The 24,420-nt window shown below is 38.4% G+C and overlaps 1 protein-coding gene across 1 annotated transcript in view; it reads left to right on the top strand.

Annotated features, from left to right (window-relative positions):
- LOC106868841 (cell division cycle protein 16 homolog) overlaps nucleotides 1-24,420 on the top strand; it is a 35,296-nt gene that overhangs the window by 951 nt on the left and 9,925 nt on the right. Inside the window, exons 2-14 of the mRNA XM_014914274.3 lie at nucleotides 792-846; nucleotides 1,629-1,726; nucleotides 4,236-4,274; nucleotides 5,359-5,496; nucleotides 7,173-7,332; nucleotides 8,462-8,556; nucleotides 8,708-8,841; nucleotides 10,289-10,368; nucleotides 12,695-12,744; nucleotides 13,440-13,510; nucleotides 15,583-15,708; nucleotides 17,890-18,042; nucleotides 19,125-19,250. Of these exons, the coding sequence (XP_014769760.1) occupies nucleotides 792-846; nucleotides 1,629-1,726; nucleotides 4,236-4,274; nucleotides 5,359-5,496; nucleotides 7,173-7,332; nucleotides 8,462-8,556; nucleotides 8,708-8,841; nucleotides 10,289-10,368; nucleotides 12,695-12,744; nucleotides 13,440-13,510; nucleotides 15,583-15,708; nucleotides 17,890-18,042; nucleotides 19,125-19,250 (1,325 nt within the window). The remainder of the gene's footprint in view (nucleotides 1-791; nucleotides 847-1,628; nucleotides 1,727-4,235; nucleotides 4,275-5,358; nucleotides 5,497-7,172; nucleotides 7,333-8,461; nucleotides 8,557-8,707; nucleotides 8,842-10,288; nucleotides 10,369-12,694; nucleotides 12,745-13,439; nucleotides 13,511-15,582; nucleotides 15,709-17,889; nucleotides 18,043-19,124; nucleotides 19,251-24,420) is intronic.

Genomic DNA, 24,420 nt, shown 5'->3' with positions numbered 1-24,420 from the left:
GAGTTCAGTTTCCGCCGAGGTGAACTTTGATTTTCATCCTTTGCGTTCGATAAAATTAGTACTAGTTGAGTACAGGGTCGATGTGATCGAGTAGCCACCCCCTCCGCCTCCCACTAAAATTTCAAGCCTTTTGCCTATAATAGGAAAGAATAATGTTATTAATGCCGAGAGTATCATAATTCTAATTAATTTCAGTGATTTGTTTTTTAGGTAGGGGTATCAAACACCACTGCTAAATAATTATTTGTATTATTGAAATACATTGCAAAATCAGTAGCGCCGGTAGCAAAATACCTTTGTAGTATATAGTTACGTCCCTTAGTTCTGATTTCAAATTTCACCAATATTTCTTAGATAACTGAAAGATGTACCTTTTATGTACTGGTGACTATTTTATCAACTATACATTCCTTCCAAATCTACCGACTTTATTAACACTGGTCGATAAAATAAAATACCAGTCAAGTACTGAAGTAAAGGTTATCAACTACCTCTTCTCAAAGTTGCTGGTCTTGCACCCTAGTCAGAAACATACTTAGCGGTATTTCGCCCGTCGCTATGTTCTGAGTTCGAATTCCGCCGACGTCGACTTTGCCTTTCATCCTTTCGTGGTCGATAAAAGACTGGGGTTGATGTAATCAACTAGCCCCCTGCCCCAAGATTTCAGGCCTTGTGCCTAGAGTAGAAAGGATTATCATTATTATTAATAGCTATAATGACTTTATCATGATTGTGGAAATACAAAAAATTGTTATTACTCTGATGTTATTTTGTTTTGTTTTTTTTTTCAGCACCAATATGAGTCTGCAGTTTTTTGGGCAGATAAAGCAGTTTCTTTGTCAAATGGTAAGTTTAGCATCAAGCTTATCGCTTTTGCATTTTACTAGAAATTCATTCACACTTAATTAAATCTATAAGAATCTAGTTGTTTGCCGACTGAATGTGTAGAACTCTGATGGGTTGCTGGCCAAGTCTGTAGAAGTCTGGTAGCTTGCTGACTAAGCCAAGAGATGATTTCTTTTATTCTTTCACTTGTTTCAGTCATCTGACTGCAGCCATGCTGGAGCACCGCCTGTAGTCGAACAAATTTACCCCAGGACTTATTCTTTATAAGCCTAGTACTTATTCTATCGGGCTCTTTTTGCCGAACCACTAATTGATGGGGATGTAAACACACCAATATCAGTTGTCAAGTGATGGTGGAGAGACAAACACAGACACAAATAACAAATATATATATATATGATGGGCTTCTTTCAGTTTCCATCTACCAAATCCACTCACACGGCTTCGGTTGGCCTGAGGCTATAGTAGAAGACACTCGCCCAAGGTGCCACAGTGGGACTGAACCTGGAACCATGTGGTTGGAAAGCAAGTTTCTTACCACGCAGCCACTCCTGCACCTAAATGATGTTCATATTTTCATCAGAAATGTTTTGCATCCATAGCAAACCCTAATCAGTCAATGGCTCTAATCCATGGTGATGTTTAAAAATAAGTTGGCTGCTATTTCAAATGACTATGTAAAGGCTTGTACATTGACTCTTCTGTAAGTTTTTTTGTATGTTGGTAATTTAATTTTTTGTTTATTTTTCTTTATATATTTTTATTTTGTATTCTTTGCTCAGGTGTTGTTGAAGACATTTACTGGTATGCACAAGCCCTCTACCTCACAGGACAGTATCATCGAGCATCTCATCTTCTTCGCAGTAAAAAACTCGACAAGGTAAGTCCAGTGGGTTTCTTATGCTTTCCACATTGTTTGATTATTAAGTTGCTGGTGCCATGTAAAAAAACATCCATGTTAGTGTCATGTTAAAAAGCACCCAGTATGCTCTGTGAAGTGGTTGGCATAAGGAAGCAGACAATTTGAGCCTAGTGCAGCTCTCCATCTTGCCAGCTTCTGTCAAACTGCCGAACCCATGCCAGCATGGAACATGCACATTAAATCATGATGATGAGGGAAAGTATCACACAGTCACTAGAATTAAATGCTAACTAATGAAAGTCTCTCAGCTACAAAATGGTCAGAGGTGACTGGGAGTACTTTATCACTCTAAAGTATAGCTAGCTCGTTATATTTCATTGATCTATTGGTGTGAGAAATTTATGAATAGTTCAAATTTCACTGTGCCATATACTCTGGTTTGTGGCCTGTGTAATCCTATGGGAGCTCTTTACATAACCCAAATATCATACACATCTGTTATAAACACACGTACATCTTTGTGCACATAATATTCTAGAACCACACTTGTAGGAGTGGAGTACATGACAAAGATAATGCTAATGATAGGGAGTAGGGGTGGTAGTTGCTGTAGGAATGGTGGTGGTATTCATAGGAGTGGTCTTAGTGGTAGCGGTGGTAATAGTTGCAGTAAGAGTTATTACCAAGTCTGTTTGCAACGGCTCAACTTCCTTTCACCATGGAGTAATGCAGCCATAGTTATCTCACCTTCGATGTGAGTTTACTGTTGTAGAAATTTAGATTTGCAAGCAACTTGATGACCCCATGGGTACTAGTGCTATGTAAAAAGTACCTGCATTAGCACCACATAAAGAGTACCTGCACTGGCACCGCATAAAAAGCACCTGTGTTGGTACCACATAAAGAGAGCACTTGTGTCAGCTCCACATAAAAAGCACCTGTACCAGCAGCCTGTAGAAAACACTCATGCTGCTGTTAAGGTGGCGAGCTGGCAGAAACGTTAGCACTCCGGGTGAAATGCTTAGCGGTATTTCGTCTGCCATTACGTTCTGAGTTCAAATTCAGCCAAGGTCGACTTTGCCTTTCATCCTTTCGGGGTCAATAAATTAAGTACCAGTTACGCACTGGGGTCGCTGTAATTGACTTAATCCCTTTGTCTGTCCTTGTTTGTCCCCTCTATGTTTAGCCCCTTGTGAGCATAAAAGAAATAAGAAAACACATGCTGGTGCCACGGATTAAAGCACCTGTACCAACACCATGTGTAAAGGCACCCGTGCCAGTGTCACATTAAATGATGCTGACAATGAAAGAGTGCCATCTATTGACAGTGAATGGTATGTATGGCAGAGAAAAGCATAAGATGTAATAGTATTATGTCTGAGGAAGACATAAAGTATCGTGGTGGAAGATCTGGGACTGTTGGAGCTTACTGATAAGGTTAGTAGAAGTTACTCTTGACAGGGGAATACCCACCAAGAAGTAGAGAGGTTAGGTATTAATGTGTTGGGCTTTGTAGTTGAGCAGACGCATGATTGAGAAGCATGGCAATATACTGTTCTGCAGATTACTCAACCTGATGTTAATATAGAAAATCTAGGCATAAAAACAACAATGATGATGGGAGTTTGAAAGAAGTTTTCAACCAATTCATCTTCTTTGTGTTTTAGATTTTGTGCTTGTGCCATGAAAGATGCACCGAGTACACTGAATAAAGTGTTTAGGAAATGAGCCGAGAAAGTGGAGGGCTGTGAAGTCCCATTAGTCTTGTCGCACCGTGGACTACTCAACCTCTCTTGTGTTAGTATCACAAGAAAAAGCACATTGCTATTATATTAAATAAGTTGAACATCTGCATTGAAGAGTTGAGCCACTGAGAAAAAGCATCTATATTGTCATAAAGCTTGCTAGAAATAGCAGCCAAGTCTCTCAAATCACACCTACTGTTTTCCAAAAGGGAGACATTGGATAATGTAGTCTTAGATAAACTATGGTTTAAGAAAAGAAGATAAGTTACTTAAATCCAGAATGTCTTTAATGATAGATCTGTATTATTTACCTGTTGTTTACCTGTGGCTAAACAACAACATAGGATCTCCTTGTGGTGATGGTAATTGTGTAATGTAAAATTTGATAGCAGTGACATTGATTAGGATGGATTTTTACTAGCTTTAGTCATTAGACTGCGGCCATGCTAGGGCACTGCCTTGAAGAATTTCAGTTGAACGAATCGATCCCAGTACTTATTATGTTCTGTAAAGCCTGATACTTATTCTGTTGGTTTCTTCTGCTGAACTGCTAAGTTACAAGGATATAAACACACCAACACCATTTGTCAGTTGGTGGTGAGAGATAAACACATACACAAAGACACACACATGTAGATATATATACATGTAAACAACAGGCTTCTTTCAGTTTCCATCTACCAAATCCACTCACCACACAGCCACACCTGCTGTTAATATATTAAACTTTCAAAACTGACTTTTTAAACTTTTTTGCTGTATTGCTTTTCTATTTCTTCCAGACACATGCAGAGTGTCGATACCTGGCTGCCAGATGTCATGTAAGTATTATTGTCTTTTATTTATTTTTTTTTTTTTTTGTTAAAATAAACAACCCACTGCCTCATAGCTGTAAGCTTGCCAAAGCATGCTCAATGCTTCTGTAGCAGACTTCCCAAGTTTAACGCAAAATTTCACATTGTTCCTGACCATAACAAAATTGCAGACTACAGCATACACGTGATCACAAAAACACAAATTCCACAACTTGCGAAGTAAACACAGTGATGTCACTTGGCACACTACCTCATGAAGGTCACTGCTAGCTCTCACTGCGCACGCAACCGTGTGCTGCCATCTGTTGACACACTACAGAACTAGTCTGGGAACTTCTTGATACCACCTCATATGTAAAAATCTGACTGTACATTAATGTTGTTAATCGTGGCACTCCATCGGTTACGACGACAAGGGTTCCAGTTGATCTGATCAACATAACAGCCTGCTCGTGAAATTAATGTGCAAGTGGCTGAGTATTCCACAGACACGTGTACCCTTAATGTAGTTCTCAGAGAAATTCAGCGTGACACAGAGTGTGACAAGGCTGGCCCCTTTAAAATACAGGCACAACAGAAACAGAAAGAAAGTTGTGGTGAAAGAGTACAGCAGAGTTCACTACCACCTCCTGCTGGAGCTACGTGGAGCTTCAGGTGTTTTCGCTCAATAAACACTCGCAACGCTTGGTCTTGGAATCAAAACCGCGATCCTACAACCGCAAGTCCACTGTCCTAACCCCTGGGCCATTGTGCCTCCACATTAATGTTGTTAATTAACCACACTAATCCACCGTGAGATTTTAATATTGATAAACTAAAGAAATTAAAGTTAGTGATTGAGCCTATGGTCAAAGCTCTTCCATTTGTGACCTTCCAGTCTTATTATTTTGTTTTGAATATCTTTTGTCCTGCATTGTCTAATACATTATTATATTCCAGTTTTGAAGATGGTGGGATGTGGTTTGAGACAATTTGCTTGCTCTTTGTAGCAGGTCATGAAACTGCATAGAAGCTCTCTTGTTTAGTCTGAGTTGATGTTGGAAAGTAGGAGGTTGGAGAATGTAACATCATGTGTTTTAATTTGTTTCAGTATGAATGTAAAGAATGGCAGCTAGCTTTGAACATCATCAATCTATCTGACCAAAATTCTAATCAGACAAAAATATTCCTCAATAAGACTTTGAACCAAAGTACAAATATGTCAGAATTGAGTATGTCTACGCAAAACGTGAGTTGTTGGTGTTCTTTTTTTCTTGTTTCTTTTTTTCTCTTTTTTTTTAAAGAATATTTTCAATTCTTCAGTTATTGTTGACCATATCCAAAAGAAACATATTACAATTGTTAACTCAGATGTGTTCTCTCTCTCTTTCTGTCTCTCCTCTTTCTGCTTCATTGCAATTTTTCATGCTTTCATAGGTCAGTGAGGCAGATTTTCTAAAGCTGGCACCCTTCCTGTTTCCAAGCAAAGTACCAATTTCCCCCTGGTCGGACATATTTTCATGAAAGATTGGAAATGAATGACACTCTTATATGACTATCATGTGATGTCAAGACAAAGGGACACTTTGATTTGACCCAGAGCTATAGTGGAAAACATATACTAAAGGTGATGTTGAACTGAACCCAAAACCACATAGTTTCAGGTTCAGTCCTGATGTGTGGTACCTTGGGCAAGTTTCTTGTATAACCTCATCATCGTTTAATGTCCGCTTTCCATGCTAGCGTGGGTTGGACGATTTAACTGAGGACTGGCGAACCAGATGGCTACACCAGGCTCCAATCTGATTTGGCAGAGTTTCTACAGCTGGATGCCCTTCCTAATCCCAACCACTCCGAGTGTGTAGTGGGTGCTTTTTTGTGCCACCGGCACGAAGGCCAGTCAGGTGGTACTGGCACGGCCATGCTCAAAATGGTGTTTTTTATGTGCCACCTGCACAGGAGCCAGTCCAGCGGCACTCAGTCTGATTAAAGCCTTGTGAGTGAATTTGATAGATGAAAACTGAAAGAAGCCCGTCATATATATATGTATGTATGTAATGTGCGTGTGTCTTTGTGTCTGTGTTTGTCCCCCACCACCACTTAACAACCGGTGTCGGTGTGTTTACATCCCCATAACTTAGGTGTTTGGCAAAAAAGACCAATGTGATAAGTACCAGGCTTAACAAAAAATAAGCACTGGGGTCAATTCATTTGGCTAAAAATTCTTCGAGGCTGTGCCCCAGTATGGCCACAGTCTAATGACTAACACAACTAAGAAAAGAAACAAAAACAAAAGATGTATATATATAAACGTAAAAAACCCCTTCAGTCATGAATGATCATGGGATGCACCTAGACAGTTCCTCTCTGCGGCACAAGTCTAGGCAAGGTTGTTTATAGAAGACCAGCAGTCACCCATGAGTACCAGCTTCCCATCTCCACGCTACCGTGGCAACAGTGATGTCGCAACTCATTTCTACAGTTGAGTGAACTGGAGCAACATGAAGTAAAGTGTCTTGCTCAAGAACACGACACAGAGCCTGGTCCAGGAATTGAACTCACTACTTCATGATTGTGAGCCTGACGTTCTAACCACAGAAAGAGAGAGATAGATAGGAACGTACATGCACACATAATGAATTGAGAATTAAGTATGTGATGTGTGTCAGATAGCAAATTGATACACGCAGTTATGTTTCTTGCTCTAGGTACATCACAGTGACTTGACTGTAGTGTAATAATAGTAAAACTTTGAAGTTAATAACTCTTGTCTCTGGGATCATTAGTCCTGCATCTTATGCGCACAGCTCGTGTGCTTCTTAATGATATCTGTACTTCAAGCTTCTCTAGTAGATTCTTCTCTGTCCGAGATACATCCAAAGTCTGAAGATTTCTATATATTTATTTTTTTTTTTTTTGTGCCAGATGGAAAGCTGTATAAACTTACTACGTGGCAAGATATACGAAGCCATGGACAACCGTATCTTAGCAACAGATTATTATCGGATGGCTTTAAATCAGGATATATATTGCTTTGAAGCATTTGATCGACTAGTTGCTCATCATATGTTGTCAGCTGAAGAAGGTAGTTATTCCATCTTTCTTTTTCTCTCTTCTCATTTATGTTTTCCTTCTTTCTCTTTCTCTCTTTTATCACTCCTTGTCTTTTACCTCTCTCTCTCTTGTGACAGAACATATGTTGATAAAACTGTAAGCTGTATTTCTGTATATTTATTAGTATGCTTCTATCTCTTGCTTGTCTTTTCTTCTCATTCCTACCATTTTATCACCTTCTCTCCCTCTCCCTCTCTCTCTCTCTCTCTCTCTCTCTCTCTGGTTCTCCTTCCATTATCTTTCTGCATCTACCTCTTTGAGTCATACCATTGTCTTATCCATTCACTAACTTAAAAGCCATACTCCATGTGGACTTTTAAGCTAGCTCCCGCGGAGTGCTAATTGGGCCTGTGACCCAAAACTAAACAGAGCATCAATAATAAAGCATTTATCGGTACCCTACCAATATGGTGTTACTTTAAATTCAGTTTAAATGAAAAAGTTGTAAGTTCACAAATTTCAGGAGTTCTTTTAAAATTTGAATTTTCAACTGTTAGCATATAACGAATACTCATCTAGACCTGATCCCAATGCTGGATGTTCAAGAACCAAATGAAGGGCAGATTTTCAATCCTGGGATCATCCTGATTTCAAAAAGGTATATGTCTATGTAGAGCAAATGTAGACTGAGATACAGGGGTCCCAGATGGACACACAGACAGAATTTCATGTTTATTATTATAGATAAGAATCCTGGACATTACTGCTTCATGTCCTAGGAAGTATAGGACCTGTTACCTAGTTATCTGGGGCATATAAGTGACCAAAATCCCAACATTCCCACTGAATGGTATGCCAGTCCATTGCAGGCTGCTCATTTACAGTCGAATGGGCTGGAGCAATGGGAAATGAAGTGTTTAGCTCAAAGATCGATGCACATTCCAGTGTGAGAATTGAAACCACAATCTTGCAATCATGAGTACAACACCCTAACAACTAGACCACGCTCTTTTACTAGCCATTAATTAATACTCCCACTCAAACTTTCAGAACATAGTACTATTACCTCTCTGCCTGAGACTGAACTCACATCACTCCTTATTGAAACTACAATGCGTGACAGTATTTCATGTAATTTTTTTTCTCTTTTTTTTCTCCAGAAAAGGAACTTTTAGAATCACTACCATTTAATCATCAATGTCCTGAAGAGGAGAGAGACCTTGTGAAATTTCTTTATGAAAACCGACTTAAAAAGGTAGGCATTCTGGTGTAGTTGTTATGAGTGTGTGTTGTTTTTTGTTTCTTGTGTGTGTGTGTGCTGTTGTGTTGTGTCATATGTTTGATTACCTTGAGTGTATTTTTTGTGCTATACATGTTTGAAATTTCTGATTTACCTGTGATTTCAGTACAACAAACCAGGGCAGCTGGACATCCCTAACCAACTGGAAGCTTTCACCACCAATTTAGATGTTGAAGTGAACCTTGCAGAACGTCATTATTACAACTGTGATTTCATTCGTTGTTACAACATCACTCATAGGTAAAACGCGTTGTAGTTTATTTGTTACTTCTCTGTTGTGCCAGTTCAACCATTGTCAGTGGTAGATGAGTGAAAATAAGGTAAGGTTGAGTAGTTAAGATGTTCTCCTTCTAATCAGAAGATTCAAAGTTTGATACCAACATGCAAAACTTTGAGCAGTAGTCTTCTATTTATAGTCTTGGATTAATCAAAGTCATGTGAATGAAGATAAGTTGCCAAAAACTGCAGGGAAGCCTGCTGAGCTAAGGCTTGTGACATATGGTATCACTTTGATTCTGTTTGAAGATTACATTAAGTGTCTATGGTATAGTGTGGAGGCGTAATGGCCCAGTGATTAGGGCAGCGGACTCGCAGTTTCGGGCGTTGTGAGTGCTTATTGAGCGAAAACACCTAAAAGCTCCACGAGACTCCGGCAGGGGATGTGGCGAACCCTGCTGTACTCTTCCACCACAATTTTCTCTCACTCTTACTTCCTATTTCTGTTGCGCCTGTAATTCAAAGGGTCAGCCTTGTTACACTGTGTCACGCTGAATATCCCTGAGAACTATGTTAAGGGTACGTGTGTCTGTGGAGTGCTCAGCCACTTGCACGTTAATTTCACGAGCAGGCTGTTCTGTTGATTGAATCAACTGGAACCCTCAACATCGTAAGCGACGGAGTGCCAACACACTATGGTATAGTGAGCCACTTACATCATAATTCATTGAGTGCTTGTTTTAGTTGTTTGAACAACTTGAATAATTGGCCCTTTTAAGTAATAAATCCATTCACTTTTCTGTGAAAATCAAGACTCACAGCATGTGTTTAACATTGTTGTTTTTGACATCTAGAGTTAATTCAGTGCATTGTTTTCCTTAACCCTTTTGCATTTAAACTGGCTATATCCAGTTAAAATATCCTATATGTTTTATGTCCAAACAAGCTGGAACCAACTTCTCCCACTTACATGACAATATCATTCTAAAAATAATCACTTCATCAAAATCTCAAAGCTATGAGATAATACATGATTAAACCCCAATAATGTATATAAATTAACATTATTTTACGTGCTGGTGGCATGTAAAAAGCACCCACTACACTCTCTCAGAGTGGTTGGCATTAGGAAGGGCATCCAGCTGTAGAAACCTTGCCAGATCAGATTGGAGCCTGGTACAGCCTCCTGGCTTGCCAGTCCTCAGTCAAACTGTCCAACCCATACCAGCATGGAAAGCGGATGTTAAACGATGATAATGATGATGGTGGTGATTACATTTGATAGTCATCTGAATGCTAAATGGTTAAATTGGTCAGTAAATCAAGTACAAAGAAAATAGTCTTATGTTGATGCAATTCATCTTATGCCCATTCTACATCAATAATTTGCCTTGTAGTATCGGCAATACAGTTTATTTTCCTTTTGTTGTAGTTTATATACTTTCTCTTCTGTTCTTTCTTTTTCATTCAGTGTTTTGAAGAAAGATCCCTACAACAGTTTGTGTCTTCCTTTACACATTGCAGTCTTAGTGGAACTAAAAAAGTCAAATGGTGAGTGAAAATTATATTTGACAAGTCTATGATTTACAAAAACATAAGGATGTGTGAACTTTAAAGAGTGGGTTAGTGGACACGGATGTATGCTAACATTAATATAGACATCATCATGATGAATATTTTAACATGTTTTTCCAAACTGGCATGGGTTTCATGGGTCTGTTGGGTCTGCTCCAGTACAGTTGCTTGCCACATATTATTTGAGTCACTCAACAGGGAACACAACTAACGAAGTACTGAAGGCTGCTCTCAAAACGGTGAGACTTATGAAGGAGATGATAGATGACAGGGATGTGTAGCATATTGCTGTGCTCAAGAAGACCCACCCACCACAACAGAATTGATATCCTGAAACCAAGGTACATTTACCAAGGCCTATACCTCATAAGAGGGGGTAGCCACAACAAGACACACACCAGGCATTCCATTCATTTTCAAGGTGCCATGTAAAAAGCATTTGTGTGGGTGCTGGTGTCACACAAAAAGCACTGGTGCTGGGACAACATAAGAAGCATCCAGTACACTCTGCTCAGTGGTTGGTATTAGGATAGGCATCCAGCTGCAGAAACTAAACTAAAACAGACTATGGAACTTGGTGCAGCCCCTAGCCTTACTAGTTTGTGTCGAGCTGTCAAACTCATGCCAGTATAGAAAACAGACATTAAATGTTGATGGTGATGTTATGTTTTTATTGTTTGTATCTGGATACTCTTCCTGTCTCCAGCCACTTCATAGCAATAATGTAAATAGATGATGGACATTGGACACTGGAATGGCTGTGTGGTTAAGAAGCTTGCTTGGTAATCATGTGATTTTGGGTTCAGTCCTACTGTGAAGCACCTTGGGCAAATATTTTCTGTTATAGTCACCGGCCAACCAATGCCTTGTCAGTGAATTTGATTGATGGAAACTGTGTGGAAGTCTGTTGTGTGTGTTTTGTGTCTTCATTTGTCTAGTCCATCTCCCACCACTTAACAATCAGTATTAGTTTGTTTATGTTTCTGTAACTTAGTGGTTTGGATAAAGAGAATGATAGAATAAGTACCAGACTTAAAAGTAAGTACTAGGGTCATGGCAGTGCCCCAGCATGGCCACAGTCCAATGATTGAAATATGTAAAAGATATAAAATTGGGTGAAAAAGATGTTGGTTTTGATAAGTCAATAAAATAGGTAAATTATAAGGCGTCGAGCTGGCAGAAACATTAGCATGCCGGGCGAAATGCTTAGCGGTATTTCATCTGCCGTTACGTTCTGAGTTCAAATTCCGCCGAGGTCGACTTTGCCTTTCATCCTTTCGGGGTCGATTAAATAAGTACCAGTTACGCACTGGGGTCGATGTAATCGACTTAATCCGTTCGTCTGTTCTTGTTTGTTCCCTCTATGTTTAGCCCCTTGTGGGCAATAACGAAATAGGTATTTCGTCTGTCTTTACATTCTGAGTTCAAATTCCACCAAGGTCGACTTTGCCTTTCATCCTTTCAGGGTCAATAAATTAAGTACCAGTTGCATACTGGGGTTGGTCTAATTGACTGGCCCCCTCCCCAAAAATTTTGGGCCTTGTGCCTAGAGTAGAAAATAATAAAATAGGTAAATCCCATTTCCGAACTCTAATGAGATGGTACAAAATTGAAATTAACTGGAATGTGAGACAGTGCAGATTTTGTTGTTATTTTTAGCATGTTGAGTGACTGTTTAGAGGTTCCCTTGTGATTGTGGCCATTCTGGGCACCATCTTCTAATAAATAGTCAATTACATCTACATCAACACCAGTGATTACTTAACTGATCTTGGCAGGACAGAAAGTAGTGTTGACCTGGGCACTTTTTAAACTCAGAAGGCAAAGACAAGGACGTTTCCACAGAGAAGGAGTGGGAGGCTTGGCTGTAAAAGACAAATGTATGTATGGATGGTCACAATTTTTACTTAGCCTGACATGTCTTCTCAAGCACAGCATATCGCTTGAAGTCTCAGTCTCTTATCATCTCCTCTGTGAGGCCCAATGTCTGAAGATCCTTTCTCTCCACTTCATCCTGGATTTACCCTCTTCCACAGGTTCCTTCTAAAATTAGAGATTTGCACTTCACACACACACGTGTATATATGTGTATACATATGTATGTATGTATGTTTTTTTTTTTCTATTAAAGCTGTAAATCACTCTACCTTCAGTATTTGAGTACTGTTTTTTTCCACCTTCTTTTGCATTTATGTGCTTACTTGTATATATGTATACACACACACACACACACACACACACACATTGTATTAAAAATGTAAATCCTCATATGTTTATATGTTGTTTGTTTGTTTGTTTGCAGAGCTATTTTACTTATCCCATAAACTGGTAGATCTCTATCCTACTAAACCAGTAAGTATTTTTGCTTGTTTTACATGGCTTTCTTAATACTAAAATGGTGTGAATTACTTTGACTTTTTCTTTTGTGAGTTATCATTGTAGTATAAATAAGTGGCTGAGTGGATAAGGTGTTTATGTTATTGTTATATGGGAATTGCGTGAGAATCCAAGCACGTTGCATTATCTTCGTTGTCCACTCACTTTCTCTATGCCTCTTGCTGTTTAGCCTCATATGACTTTCATTGAGCAGGTCTATGATTAAAAGACAGTCAACTCATGATCATCCTGTCAGATCTTATTCAGCAAAGCCTTGTAAGTGGATTTGTGTGTCTGTGTGGCTTAACAACCAGTGATGGTTTCTTTATCTCCCTGTAACTCAACGGTTTGGCAAAAGAGACCAATAGAATAAGTAAGTACTGGGGTCGATTCGTTCAACTAAAAATTCTTCAAATCAGTGCCCCAGCATGGCCACAGTCTAATGACTGAAAGAAATAAAAGATAAAAGCTAGAGAGAGAGAGATCTATCCCTATAGGGATAAGTACTATGTTCCTCTATCACTCTCCCAGTCTGTTGGTTACATAGCATGGTATTTGGGATTTTCTTTCCCTTCTCAAAATATAAAGATGACACTAGAAGAGATGTCTATTCACCCAGTCAACCATTTATACTTGAAATCATTTTTTAAAACAATTTCTTTCACTTCTAGGTGGCCTGGTTCTCTGTTGGCTGCTACTATTTGCTCATAAATAACTATGAACCTGCACGTAGATATCTAACGTGAGTTATCTTTGATATCCTCTAAAATTTCACACTTGCATGCTATTTTGTTTTGCTCATTGTTCATAATGGTACATAGAGACAACTGTTGTTATCGTTAGGCCTAACTCATCGAAAGGTAAATACCATCATGACCGATATCCAAACTACCGTGGAGAAGGCTAGCCACTGGATTTGGTTAAAAAAGATGATGTGCGATAGCTAGAGAAATATTGAGCTATATTTAATCACCAGTTGATCTAGCAAGCAGGACCTCATATCAGTGAGGGGAGCCAGTGTGCATTGATGCTGTCAAGAGGTAGGCCCCGAAACAGCGCTCATTCTCTCCTGATGACCCCATACATTTGCTGGCTTCCGGTATGCGGAGTTCTCGACTGGTAGCACTTGCATGTGCAAGTTGTTTGCAAGACACCTTCCATCCTGGAGTTTGACAATAGTAATTCCTTGAGACATGTTTTTGCCAGTTGTCCCAAATATGTAATATCTTAGGCCGGAAAGAAACCTTTGTTGTATTTCAGGATGGGAAAGAAACAAATACTTCCCTGGTCTTTATTGATATAGTTAATCAAGGTAATATTTCCCCATGATTATTGGTAATACAATCCCATCTATTTGGCAAATTCTTGATTCTTCATGGGTAAAATTCTTCATGTTTCAAAGCAAAGAAACACTCAATATCATTTTTGACCCCTTCATCATCATCATCATCGTTTAACGTCCGCTTTCCATGCTAGCATGGGTTGGACGATTTGACTGAGGACTGGTGAAACCGGATGGCAACACCAGGCTCCAATCTAAATTTGGCAGGGTTTCTACAGCTGGATACCCTTCCTAACGCCAACCCCTCTAAATAATGTTGCAATGGTCTGATAAAAATGGTAGTCATATGTGGTAAGGTAGGAGGATGCGGCAAAATTTTCATATTTAGTATCATTAAACTTTTCCTGATTGCTTGGGCAATATGTGGTCATGCATTATCATATAAGAGCAACACACTCTTTATGGTTGACCTCTAATGGGTGTTTTTTCTCTGAAAATTTTTTTGCAATGCTTCCAGTTGATGACAATACTTCTCTGCATTAATTGTTTCAGTTTGATTTTAAGCACTTCATGATGGATGACACCCTCCATATCCCACTAAACATAGAACTTAACTTTTTCAACAGTAGTCCTGGTTTGAGGATAGCTTTTCCTTTCTCATTGGGTGCTAACCATTGTCATTTTCTTTCGATATAATTGCTACAAACCCACTTTTCATTACTTGCAATGATTTTACCTAGGAAAGGTTTTGTAGTGAGTGTACTTTTCATTGATGAGCACAGAATGATTCTTAAGCTGTGAAGCAGTCAGATTACGAGAGATCCTCTGTCCAAGTTTAGACACTTTTCTTAGTTCTTAAAAGTGTTTTATGATTGACGTGTGATTTTAATTGAAATGTTTTGCTAATTCTTGTGCAGTTTGCTTTAGATTTTCCTCAACTACAGTTTTCAGAAGTTCAGTATTGATAGAACTTGGCCATACTGATTGAGGGGAGTCTGTGAGAGAAAAATTTCCCTAGCAAAACTGGCCAAATCCTTGTTGGCATGTCCAGACACTTAAAGCTTCATTTCTATAGACAGAACAAATATTTCTTGCTGCTTCCATTGCTAATGAACCTCTTTTCAATTCACACAACATGCAGTGTCTGGTATGGCTAATGTAATAGGTTAAAGCTTATTCTACTGTTAGTATTGAAAAAGTAGCCTCAAAATGATTAATGTCAGAAATGCAACAGGACTTTCTTTCTTACCCAATAGTATCAGTATAATAGGAAAATGTAGCATTATTTAATAATTTTGAACTCTTTATTATGCTTCATTTAGCTTGGAAAATGTAGTTTATTTCCAATGCTCTTGACAGGAAAAATATGGCAACACATTAAGTGGGTAGCGTTTAGTTCTCATATAATGTGCATCCCTAATATTTAGGTATAAACATCTGGGAAAACGTACATATGGTATATACATGGATAAATATGTTAATTAAATCTATATTTGTATATAAAACTTTGTATGTATAATCTCTTCTTTCAGGAAAGCTACGACGTTAGACCGTATGTATGGCCCAGCATGGTTAGCATACGGCCACTCATTTGCAGTAGACCAAGAGCATGACCAAGCTATGGCAGCTTATTTTACAGCATCCCAGCTAATGAAAGGGTCAGTAACTTGTAATAATTGTGTTGGTCACTTCTGCATTCTTGGACAGTTATCAGTCCTGATCCAAGACTGATGACAACAAAATTATCCTGTGGTTAAAATGCATTCCAGCCATGATCATTTTTTTTTTTCCTTCCAGATAGAATTGGGACAGGCATGGTTGTGTGGTTAAGAAACTTATTTGCAATCACATAGTTTCAGGTTCACTTCCACTATGCAGAACCTTGGTCAAGTGTCTTCTGTACTCTTGGACTGATCAATGCCTTGAGAGTGAATTTGGTAGACGGAAGCTCTTGGATGCCTGTGGTGTATATATATATATATATATATATATATAGGTTATCAGCGATAGTAGTGTCAATTAGACCCAGAGGTTTCAGGTAATGCTGAGTAAGTGCTATGGATAGACCACAGTTAAGCTCCAGGTTCGGTGATTATGCGAATAAGGGGTCCAACGTAGGTCATATATCAGTGTGTGAATATAAGGATTTATTTTTCGTAAGGAGATAAAAAAAAAGGCTGTGTTGCATTATAGAACATTTATAAATGCACACAGCCTTGGTTTTTTTTCTCATTACGAAAAATAAATCCTTGTATATATATATATATATATATATATATATATATACATATATGTATGTATATGTCTGTGTGTTTGTGTTTGTCCCCACCACCACCACTACTTGGCAGTTGGTGTTGGCTTGTTTGTGTCCCCATTACTTAGCAGTTTGGCAAAAAGATATTGATAGAATAGGTACCAGACTTTAAAAAAATGACAAGCACTAGAGTCAATTTGTTCAGCTGAAACCTTTCAAAGCTGTGCCCCAGCATGGCTGCAGTCAAATGACTGAAACAGGTAGAAAATAAAAGATAGTATAGCTAAAACTATACTTTTAATGCCTTTCTGTGATTGGAGAAATATTTGGTTGCTATTTCTAGGAGGATGAGTTACAACATAGAACTTCCCCTGTTGACTTGACTGAAACATCAGTTATGTTCATCTTAGCGATGTTATAGCGCTCGCAATAAAAATTAAGTCAACAAAAAGGGGATGAGAGAGAATTTAAATTGACCCAAAATTATATGAAGATAACCCAAGAGGAGTGAACCTGATCTATCATAGATGTAGTGATGATTCTGGACTTGTTTCAGTTTTCCTAGACCTGTAATTCTCTCTCTGCATGTCTCAAATTTATTTTTAGTCAGTTGAAATTTCAGTTCTCTCCCTTTTGATTGTAATTTTCATTTGAATAACACTAGGGGTTTCCATTATTTTGTCCAACCCCTGTATATAGATTTAATATATATATATTTTGGACAAATGACAAAGGATCAAGATTCCTGGTGCCTTGCTGTACTCAAGAAGACCCATCCTCCACAGTAGAAATGTTGAGACAGCATCCCCTGTTGAAGAGGATTGGCCTGCAAGAGTTCTGTGCTCTTGCCATGTAAAAAGCACTCATGCTGGTGCCACGTAATAGGCACTTTGCCAATGGCATGAAAAGCACTCAGCACACATTGTAAAGTGGTTGGTGTTAGGAAGGGCATCCAGCTGTAGAAGCCAAGCCAAATTAGACTGGAACCTGGTGCAGCTCTCTAGCTTATCAGCTCTAGTCAAACCATCCAACCCATGCCAGCATGGAAAATGGACATTAAAAGAGGATGATGATATATATATATACATACATATATATATATATATATATATATATATATATATATATATATATATATATATATATATAGAGTCAGGATGCTATAAGTATATTGTATATTGTTTTTCTTTCTATTGATTTGATCCAGAGGAGGGGGTTGTACCCATAGCAACACAGACCCTCCAAGACTGATGAGATTGATACAGTTAATGTTCCTCTTGAACAGAGTGTTTTTGTATTGGTCACCTTGAGTGCTAGTATTTTCTAATCTTTGGTAGTGGTGGTAGTGGCCAAGTTGATTTTTTGGTTCAAGTGTACTTGTATGTATTGATCTGTGAACCTGGTGTTTGTAATGTGAAATGAAGGGGATGAACTTTTACATTTGTATCAGTTGATGACAATTTGTGTGATTTTTACAGAAATTAAACATTGAGTATTTATGTGTCAATAACCACTATATCTCAATTTCAAACACTCTTCCCTCTCTCTATTTATTCTGATGCTTTTCAAATAAAATTCATTCCAGCTGTCATCTACCTGTTTTGTACATTGGCTTGGAGTATGGTTTGACCAACAACTCTAAACTAGCAGAAAGATTCTTTAGTCAAGCATTGACCATTGCTCCAGAAGACCCTTTTGTTCTTCATGAGATGGGAGTAATTGCTTTCCAGAACCAGGAGTAAGTACACTTATAATTATATCAGTTCAAATGTAAAACAATTTGATTTACTGAGTCAAAGACTGTATCCACCATTGTTTATTTTAGTTATATCAACTTGTCTTGGTGCTATCATTCACTTACGTTGTTATGTCCCTCACTCAAAGGTGGTGAGCTGGCAGGATTGTTAGTATATCAGACAAAATACTTAACAGTATTTCTCCTGGATCTTCACATAGTGAGTTCAAATTCTGCTGAGGTCAACTTTGCCTTTCATCCTTTTGGAGTTGCTAAAATAAGCACCAGTTAAGTACTGTGGTTGATATAATCAACTTGTTCCTCCCTTCAAAAGTGGTGGTGGTGGTGGTGGTTTTGCTTTTCATCCGTTTGGGGTTGATTAAATAAGTACATTGTGTGTGCATGTCTTTCTGCCTATGTTTGTCCCCCCCCCCCACCACCACCACCACTGCTTGACAACCAGTGTTGGTGTGTTTGCATCCCCACAACTTAGTAGTTTGGCAAAACAGACCGATAGAATAAGTAGCAGGCTTAAAAAGAAGTACTGGTGTCAATTCATTCAACAAAAAAAATTTCAGGTGGTGCCCCAGCATGGCCATAGTTTAATGACTGAAACAGATAAAAGATAGAAGATAAAGATTTCACATTGATCCAGTTCACTCAGCTGTTAGCGGGTAACCTTGTGACAGATTAGCATACAAGGATGAGATGGTGACTCAGAAAAATCACCTGACCACAGGTCTCTCAAGCAAAGTTTTGCGTTCAGCAAACAAAAGGACAAATAGTACAACCCATGCTGTGAACCCTGACTGGCTGAGATTGGTTGTTCAACCACATTGAACAACCAATGAAATGATGCTACTCATAACAATCATTTTCATTATTTACATTATTTACATTTGACGGATATTTGTCCTCATCTTGTTTGTTCTTAACACAACATTTTGGCTGATATACCCTCCGAAACGTGTTAACAACAAACAAGATGAGGACAAATATCCATCAAATGTAAATAATGTACATAATTCCTCATCTCTTAAATATAGAACTGTATTATTTTCATTATTGTTGTTGTTTTCTTGCAGTTATACTACAGCAGAGCAATATTTCTTGGATGCCTTAGAGAAGGTCCGCTGTGTAAGTAACCAGATTACAATAGAGAAATGGGAAACCCTCCATAACAATCTTGCTCACACATGTCGAAAACTCAAGTATGTATTATTCTTTTCCTTTCATCTAACTTTTAATTTCTGATTTACTCTCATTATCTTTTTCTTTTTTTAAATATGTATATGTAAGTGCAAGCATGACTGTGCAGTAAAAAGTTTGCTTTCCAACCATATGGTTCCAGGTTCAGTCCTACAGTATGGCACCTTGGGCAATGTCTTCTACAATAGCCCTGGATCAACCAAAACCTTGTGAGTGGAAACTGAAAGAAGCCTCCTCTGTGTGTGTGTGTGTGCGTACGTGTTGCGTGTCTGTTCCTCACCCTATTGGTTGACAAGCTTTGTTGGTGTGTTTACATCTCTGTAACTTAGTGGTTTGGCAAAAGAGACTGATAGCATAAGTACCAGATTTTAAAAAAACAAAGCCCTGAGGTCAATTTGTTCAACTAAAAATTTTTCAAAGTGTGTCCCAGCATGGCCACAGTTCAATGACTAAAATGAGTAAAAGGTATATGTAGCAAGCACTGTTTAATTGAGAAGAGCTGGAGCAGTGCACATGGTTTTTCTCAGAAACATCTTTAACCTGTTAACATTTAGACTCCTCTGTCAAATGTAATGCTTATTTATTCACATTGTTTTGACTTAATCATGCATTATCCTGTAACTTCAAGATTTCGATGATGTGATTTGTTTATTTTTAAAATGACATTATTCTCTCTGAGAACTACATTAATGGTATATGTGTCTGTGGAGTGCTCGGCCACTTGTAAGTTAATTTCACAAGCAGGGTGTTCCATTGTTTGGATCAACTGAAACCCTTGCCGTTGCAACCAACAGAGTGCCAATCGCTTGGAAAAGGAAGAGGGATCAGATGGTGGCTAAAGTGCATATGGAAGAAATTCTGGGACCCTTGTGGCATGCTATTGAGGAAAGTGTTACTGAAACTGAAGGGAAAAGTTAGGGCTGTATTTTTAAGAAGTGCTATGATTTATGGGAGTGTGACTTGGATAGTGAATTTGGAACAGCAAAGAAGGCTGGAATGAATAGACAAGAATGGTTCAGTGGCTCTAAGAAAGTTGCACTACTGTGAAGTATTATTGAGAAAGAAGAAGGCAATGAATGGCAGATGGTAGAGATAAAGCCAGTGATTGAGAGAGACAGTCAAATGACTGAAATAAAAGCCAGTGATTGAGAGAGACAGTCAAATGACTGAAATAAAAGCCAGTGATTGAGAGAGACAGTCAAATGACTGAAATAAAAGCCAGTGATTGAGACAATCAAATGACTGAAATAAAAGCCAGTGATTGAGAGAGACAGTCAAATGACTGAAATAAAAGCCAGTGATAGAGAGAGACAGTCAAATCATCATCATCATCATCATCATCATCGTTTAACGTCCGCTTTCCATGCTAGCATGGGTTGGACGATTTGACTGAGGACTGGTGAAACCGGATGGCAACACCAGGCTCCAATCTAATTTGGCAGAGTTTCTACAGCTGGATGCCCTTCCTAACGCCAACCACTCAGAGAGTGTAGTGGGTGCTTTTACGTGTCACCCGCACGAAGGCCAGTCAGGCGGTACTGGCAACGGCCACGCTCGAAATGGTGTCTTTTATGTGCCACCCGCACAAAAGCCAGTCCAGGGGCACTGGCAACGATCTCGCTCGAAAACCCTACGAGATCATTGTGAAGATATTTAGAGGAGGAATTATAGTGTAGCATTGTATATAAGAAATATTACGGAACCTCAGTTGGAATAGTTAAATCTGAAAGTTGCATAGTTTCTGGAAAATTATCGAGGTAGTATTTTGAGAATTTGGAAATGAAAGAGAATGCTAAATGGTCAGGTTTAGAGAGATTAATAGTTTAGTTTAAAACTTGCTTGGTGGTTAAGAGAATCAAACTTAAGAACAGAGAATTGCATTACATACCATATGGATATAACCAAGGAATCTCTAGTGTGTAAAATGAGTGGTGAGTTAGGTGTTGCCTATTTGGTAAGGGAATGTAATAAACTGACTTAGCTAAGATATCAAAAACAACTTCAGTAATGTTAAATAGGATGTTGTTTAGAAATTGTTGATAAGTAGAGAAATGGTATGAATAGCAACATTTTCTTAGGAGTAAGTTTAATAATCTCAAAATTGTTTGTTTCTAACGTTCAATATGTTGCCATATGTTACAAGAAAACTGCAATTTTTGTAATGAAGAAGGAAATATTATTATGCACCATCTCTGACTTTGTAATGATATCTGAAGACGTAAGCATTGAGAAAAAGGAAGAAGCAAATATTAAGTATCAACATGACAAACAAGATTACAGCTATGCAGTTACTAAAGATAGATGTAATATTATAGGGATGGGATCTCTAGGAATGACAGACAAATGTCTAGATTAGACAAATGATTAACCACAGTAAGAATAACAAGAATAATATGGTTTAACCCTTTAGCATTCAAACCAGCCATCATCATAATCATCACCATTTAATCACCTCCTTCCATGCTGGCATGGGTTGGACAATTTGACCAGACTTCTGCATCTGTTTTGGCAGGCTTTTTAAAGCTGGATGCCCTTCCTAACACTGCAGACTGGACAAAATATCTCCTGCCAAAATATTCTACCTGTTTTATGTTCAAACTGGCCAGATCTGGCCTCTGCCATCTACCCTATAATTTCATTCTAAAAGTAAACAATCACATCACCAAAGTCTCAAAAGTTACAAGATAATGCATGATTGATTGAAAACAAAATGAATAAATAAGTAATACATTTGAGAGAGTAATCTGAATGCTAACAGGTTAAATCCAGGTAGAAACCTGGTATTTAAGAAGAACATAATCAATTGAACAAATACTCTTTTACTCGTTTCAGTCATTTGACTGTGGCCATGCTGGAGCACCACCTTTAGTCGAACAAATCAACCCCAGGACTTATTCTTTGGAAGCCTAGTACTTATTCTATTAGTCTCTATTGGATGTAAACATACCAACATCAGTTGTCAAGCAATGGTGGGGTGACAAACACAGACATACAAATAGATACATACATATCATCATCATCGTTTAACGTCCGCTTTCCATGCTAGCATGGGTTGGACGATTTGACTGAGGACTGGTGAACCAGATAGCTACACCAGGCTCCAATCTGATTTGGCAGGGTTTCTACAGCTGGATGCCCTTCCTAACACCAACCACTCAGAGAGTGTAGTGGGTGCTTTTACATGCCACCGGCACAAAGGCCAGTCAGGCGGTACTGGCAATGGCTATGCTCAAAATGATGTATTTTACGTGCCACACACATACACACACACACATATATATATACAATGGGCTTCTTTCACTTTCCACCTACCAAATCTACTCACAAGGCTTTGGTTGGCCTGAGGCTATAGTAGAAGACACTTGGCCAAGTGGGATTGAACCAGGGACCATGTAGTTGGGAAGCAAAGCTTCTTGTCACACAGCCACTTCCAACCATATTACAATATCTTCAAACACCACTTTATTAAGAACAGCCAAAATATCGAAAACCTAATGCATACAAGCCAAATATGACTAAAATAAAATAAATTAGAACAAGCTTATGTTATGAAATGAAAGAAAATCTAACAAAATATTTCTAAGAGACAAGGCCACAAAACTGTAGAGGTAAGAAGTCAAATGAACCATACCTCTAATGATATATTGGTGTTTATTTTACCATTTTATTTGGTCTTCTTTTGAAATTGCAATATCTATAAAAGCCAGTGATTGAGAGAGACAGTCAAATGACTGAAATAAAAGCCAGTGATTGAGAGAGACAGTCAAATGACTGAAATAAAAGCCAGTGATAGAGAGAGACAGTCAAATAACTGAAATAAAAGCCAGTGATTGAGAGAGACAGTCAAATGACTGAAATAAAAGCCAGTGATAGAGAGAGACAGTCAAATGACTGAAATAAAAGCCAGTGATTGAGAGAGACAGTCAAATGACTGAAATAAAAGCCAGTGATAGAGAGAGACAATCAAATGACTGAAATAAAAGCCAGTGATTGAGAGAGACAGTCAAATGACTGAAATAAAAGCCAGTGATTGAGAGAGGCAGTCAAATGACTGAAATAAAAGCCAGTGATAGTGAGAGACAGTCAAATGACTGAAATAAAAGCCAGTGATTGAGAGAGACAGTCGAATGACTGAAATAAAAGCCAGTGATTGAGAGAGACAGTCAAATGACTGAAATAAAAGCCAGTGATTGAGAGAGACAGTCAAATGACTGAAATAAAAGCCAGTGATTGAAAGAGGCAGCCAAATGACTGAAATAAAAGCCAGTGATAGAGAGAGACAGTCAAATGACTGAAATAAAAGCCAGTGATTGAGAGAGACAGTCAAATGACTGAAATAAAAGCCAGTGATTGAGAGAGACAGTCAAATGACTGAAATAAAAGCCAGTGATTGAGAGAGACAGTCAAATGACTGAAATAAAAGCCAGTGATTGAGAGAGACAGTCAAATGACTGAAATAAAAGCCAGTGATTGAGAGAGACAGTCAAATGACTGAAATAAAAGCCAGTGATTGAGAGAGACAGTCAAATGACTGAAATAAAAGCCAGTGATTGAGAGAGACAGTCAAATGACTGAAATAAAAGCCAGTGATTGAGAGAGACAGTCAAATGACTGAAATAAAAGCCAGTGATTGAGAGAGACAGTCAAATGACTGAAATAAAAGCCAGTGATTGAGAGAGACAGTCGAATGACTGAAATAAAAGCCAGTGATTGAGAGAGACAGTCAAATAACTGAAATAAAAGCCAGTGATTGAGAGAGACAATCAAATGACTGAAATAAAAGCCAGTGATTGAGAGAGACAGTCAAATGACTGAAATAAAAGCCAGTGATTGAAAGAGGCAGCCAAATGACTGAAATAAAAGCCAGTGATAGAGAGAGACAGTCAAATGACTGAAATAAAAGCCAGTGATTGAGAGAGACAGTCAAATGACTGAAATAAAAGCCAGTGATTGAGAGAGACAGTCAAATGACTGAAATAAAAGCCAGTGATTGAGAGAGACAGTCAAATGACTGAAATAAAAGCCAGTGATTGAGAGAGACAGTCAAATGACTGAAATAAAAGCCAGTGATTGAGAGAGACAGTCAAATCATCATCATCATCATCATCATCATCGTTTAACGTCCGCTTTCCATGCTAGCATGGGTTGGACGATTTGACTGAGGACTGGTGA

This window comes from Octopus bimaculoides, chromosome 7 (genome assembly GCF_046866305.1).
Source record: "Octopus bimaculoides isolate indiv1 chromosome 7, ASM4686630v1, whole genome shotgun sequence".
Classification (NCBI taxonomy): domain Eukaryota; kingdom Metazoa; phylum Mollusca; class Cephalopoda; order Octopoda; family Octopodidae; genus Octopus; species Octopus bimaculoides.
This window is presented reverse-complemented; position numbering and strand designations above follow the sequence as displayed.